Below are 4561 nucleotides of genomic sequence, written 5' to 3' on the forward strand. Positions count from 1 at the left end.
GAGGGGCAGTGAGCAGGGGCGCCCCCACACGCAGAGGTGCACAAGTTCAGACCACACCTGACCACCCTTCCTCACCCCTCGGGGAGCAACGGGGCCAGGGTCCTTTAAGTGCGGCCCCCAGGGAGCCGGGACACAAGCCCCCCCGAGGAGGAGATCGGCAAGATGGCACTGCCCCACCGGGCACCCTGGGTCCCACAGAGAAGGGGGTCCTGATTCTCTCCACACCCCCACCTCCCCCTCCCTCGGTGCTCTCCACACAAACCCCCTCCTCCCTACCAAGCGGGGGTCCGGGAGGCACTGGGGAGTGGGAGCCAGGAAGTGACCAGGTTGCCTGGAGGCGGCCGGGGTGGACCCTGCGCCCTTCCCACCCGTCAGTTCCACCCCTGCACCCATGCCACAGGTCATGCGGCCCCGCACACCACCCGGGGGAGACAGCACGACCACCAGCCAGCAAATTGCTTGTGTCACCTGCTCTTTATTGACTGCCACGGGCTGCATTCTCATGGGTGGCCGGGTGCCCCGGGAGAGGTGCTACATAGAGGAAGGATGGGGGGAGCGCGGTCGGGGAGAGGCTGCCGAGGGCCCAGGCGCACGGGAGGCTCCGCCAGACAGACCTCGGGGCACCCGGGGAACGAGGGCAGGACGCGCAGCCGGGCCGTGACACGGGCGCCCGCCGCCCAGGGTCAAGGTGTGCCTGGCTGGCCCTGGGGACCCAGAGGTCGTCCCGAGGTGGCCTCCTCTGGGAGCACGGCGCCGCCGTGTCAGGAAGCGGGGGAGGCGATCACGTCCACCGGGCGGCCAGTGCTGGGATCGGGGCGGCCCCGAGGCCGGGGCACCGCAGGCGGAAGCCCCAAGCCCTCCAGGCTACCCTCCCCAAGCCCTCGCTCCCTCAGAGGAAAGGAAAAGGAAATGGAAAGAAGGAAAGCAAATGGAGACCAGCACCCCACTTTCTAGGGCTCCCCCAGACCGATGGGCCGTGGGGGCAGCAGCGGTGGCAGCCGAGGCCGAGGCCGAGCTTAGGACGAGGGCGCAGAGCTGGGCTTCTCCTCCCGCGACACGGGGATGGCTCTCTCGCTGTGGCCAGCATCCACGCCAGACGGGACCTTGGGGCCAGAGAAGGTCAGCATGCCATCCGCGGACAGGGAGCAGGAGAGCGCCGACTGGTCCACGTTGGAAGGCAGACGGTAACGGCGGTGGAACTCACGGGAGATGTAGCCATGGTCGTCCTGGGCGGGGGACGGGGAAGGGCACGGTCAGAGGCGCCAGGGCCGGGGGTGCCGTGGGCCTGACACGGGGAAGGCCCTCCCGGACCTCACGAGGGCCAAACCCGCCACTCACACGGTGCAGTGGGAGCCAGAAGGCCACGTCGAGAGCTCCTGCTGAGGCTGCCCCCCTCCCCCTGGCAGGCCTCCCCGCCTCCCAGCCTCCCCACCTCCCCGCCTCCCTGCACAGCCTGGGGCCATTCACGGTCATGGAGCTGGCTCATCAGACCCGTTTCTCTCCAGAATCGCGTGAATGGCTGTCCTAGTCCTGCACGTGGACCACGTTTGGCCTTCACCCCACAGGCTCAGGGTGCCTGCTTTCCACCCAGTGGGGCCTGAGCAAAAGAACTCTCCCCTTGGCAGGACAGCTTGGTCCCAGCCCCTGGGCCCGACTTCTTTCTCCACGCTGAAACAAGTCACTTGGGCCACAGCGCCGTTCGTGGGGGGGCAGGAGACACGGAGTCAGGGGTTCACGCACACGCACGCACGCACACAACTGCTCCGACCATTGAGAGGAAACCCTGGTCTCTGACCCTGGTCTCTGCCAGGTGAGCAGCCACCCCACCCTGAACCAGCTGTGGGGCCACCGATCTCCCTGAGCCGGGCTCTGCCACCTGCCAGCTCCCGATAACGGGGGCGCCGATGACAAAGGGCCGCCGAGAGGTGAATGTGTGAACACACAAGCGTTTGGGGCATCGATGGCCGCCGGCCGCACTGCAGGGCTCGCCTGCCACAGTTAAGTTTCCGTGGAACACACGTCGGCTCAGAGCTCCCCCCCCCGCCCCTCCCCCTCGGTGCCCGGAGCTTCCCGGGATCCTCCCTGCTCCGACCCCATCACTGGCACGGCTCGGAAGGAGCCAGGGGCAGCCGGGCGGTACCTGGGTGGGGGTCCCTGCAGACCCCTCACCTGCCAGGGCTCAGGAGTGACCTCCCTGTTGCTGGGAGGAGGCTTGCTTTTGCGCTCTGGGACAGCACAGTCCCCCTCCCTCCTGGGGCGCAGGGTCCCCAGAAGGCGGGGGCCCCTCAGACCCACCTGCCTCTCGTTGTGCTTGCCGTGGATCTCCACAAAGTCCTCCAGCACTTTCACAGTGAGGTCCTCCGGGGAGAAGTGCTTCACGTCCAGGAAGATGACGAACTTGTCCCGGTCAGAGCGGACCTGAAACCCAAACGCTCCCGTGGGCCTCTGCGGTTTGGGCGGGGCTGGCTGGAGCCAGTCCCCCGGCCGTCAGCACAGAAACGCCTTCCACACATACAGGGCACAGAGTCCCGGGGACCCCTGACTCGGGACCGCGTGGACCCTCGGCCTCAAGACCGTGTGTCTGCTGATGCCTAGCTGGTGATGAGCTGAGAGGCTGGTTATGGTTGGCGGGCAGGTTACGGGTTAGGAGGCTGGTTACGGGTCGCCTGGCTGGCGGGTCAGGGGTTGGCTGACTGGTTGGACCTAGCACATTGAATAAAGTCACAGCCCTCGGCTTCCCTGGTTTCTCCATAAACAGCCCGGGGCCTGACTTCTCCCACGGGCGTGATGTACCCGACGGCCTTGCCGGGCTCGCTGCTCAACCTGCTTCCCTCTCCCCTGAGCCGACGGCGCTCCCCGGGGACAATCAGCAAGGCTGTTTTTGCTTCTGAGGGCACCGCATCAGCCCTGGGCAGGCCTCTGCTTTTAGGCAGTGAGGGAGACCCAGCCCCTCGAGACCCCGGGACCCTGGGGTCCACCGCAGGGGCTCGGGGAGGGAAGGCCAGCGGTCGCTTCCCTTGGGGCCTGGCCCCGGGCAGGGAACAGAACACACTCTGCGGCTGTGCTGGCCGTCCTGGGGGAGGGGCCCTTCTGGGGACCCGGGGCAGCACAGCACACCCGCCCAGGCTTCCTGCCGGAAGGGAAGGGTGGACAGTCCGGAGCACAGAGCCCACACCGGCCGTCACACCGGCCGCGGTGGGCCTGCTCGCGGGGCCACCATCGTGTGGCTGGTGCATCACAAAGTGCACGTGGGTCACGGGCTCATAGAGGATGAGACGGGGCTGGGCTCCGGCTCCCTCTCCAGACCCCTCCTCGGAGGCCCGAGGCGAGGCGAGGCGAGGCGCGGCTCCACACGGAGCACCGTGCTCCCCCTGCTCCTCCAGCCGCGGCCAGCGGGAGAAAGCAGCCCCCCGGCCAGGTCTTACCTCGGAGATGCCGGAGTCCAGCACGGTGCGGAACAGGGACTGGCGGTAATAGGGGCTGATGGTGGAGGACAGGAAGGGCAGCAGGTCGTACTCGAAGAGACCCTCGCCGAAAAACTGGTCAAACAGCCGGCTGGGGTAGAAGGGGCCCAGCGCACGTTTGAACCAGGGGTGCTGGATGGCGATGTCCATGGCGGGCGTCGGCGATGCAGGGACCCGGGGCTGGTGGGGAGTCGGGCAGGGGCCTCTGGGCAGTGCGGTGGAGAACTGGGAGGTGAGCCCTCCTTATATACGCCGGCGACAGAATAGAAGCATTAGGGGGATTTGTCTGGAAAGTGTGAGCTCAGGAGGAAGGCTGCCGGGTCAGCAGAAACGTGGCCTGGGCTGAGCGCCCGCCACTCCCAGCCCCGGGCACTGAGGCCCTGACCCGCGCGGAGCCCTGGACTCACCTGGGGGACGGCGAGGACTCATCTCCCACTACTGCGTCGGGGACGCCTCCCGCTTACGTGGCCTGGGTGATCCCACGGCCACCCCGTGAGTGGGGGCTCATACCCACTTCACGGACGAGGCGTGGGCTCAGAGGCCACGTACATGATCCCCAAATCTCCCAGCTACTGCGGGGAGAGTACCTCACTTTTCAAAACAGAATTACCTCTGTTGCTTCTTTCTGATTGCCAAACGTATACACGGTCGTAGAAATCTCAAGAAAGACAGAAAATACCAGGAAGAAACTAAAAAGTGCCTGTAATTTCCGGGTCCCCCCCCCGGTGGCGGGGGGGGGCGTGGTGACGCGGGGTCTGTGTGTGTCCAGATAGGGAGGCAGGTTTGGTTTTACAAGGGTGGGAACCCTGTGCCCTGGGCTCCTCTCCGTGGACATCGTCCCTGCGAACTTCTCCCTGTGACAAGGCCGCGCATCGGGGCTGTCGTCCGCCAGGCCTGGGGACGGTTTCTCTCCTCCGGCTGTGGCCCTGGCTGGCTGTTGCTCAGAGGGGACCAGCCCCCCCAGGACAGGGCCCTCCCACGCCCCCACGTTTAAGGTGTTTGCTGCCCCTCAGCAGTTCGGCCTCCCGGGAGCCCTGTAGTAACGTGCGGCCCCCGCAGGGCAGGGAAGAGCCCGCTCCCGGCCCCTCCCGAGCCAG

General features: G+C 66.8%; 1 protein-coding gene across 1 annotated transcript; it reads right to left on the reverse strand.

The window, feature by feature from the left end:
* Nucleotides 1–455: 455 nt before the first annotated feature.
* Nucleotides 456–3693, reverse strand: CRYAA (crystallin alpha A). The gene is made up of 3 exons (XM_043593492.1): nucleotides 3426–3693; nucleotides 2296–2418; nucleotides 456–1226 (listed from the first exon to the last, which is right to left on the reverse strand). The coding sequence occupies exons 1-3, from the start codon at nucleotides 3612–3614 to the stop codon at nucleotides 1017–1019; spliced, it is 522 nt and encodes a 173-aa protein (XP_043449427.1). The 5' UTR covers nucleotides 3615–3693; the 3' UTR covers nucleotides 456–1016.
* Between the last annotated feature and the right edge of the window lie 868 nt (nucleotides 3694–4561).

The sequence above is a fragment of the Prionailurus bengalensis genome, chromosome C2 (genome assembly GCF_016509475.1).
Source record: "Prionailurus bengalensis isolate Pbe53 chromosome C2, Fcat_Pben_1.1_paternal_pri, whole genome shotgun sequence".
NCBI classification, from domain to species: Eukaryota; Metazoa; Chordata; class Mammalia; order Carnivora; family Felidae; genus Prionailurus; species Prionailurus bengalensis.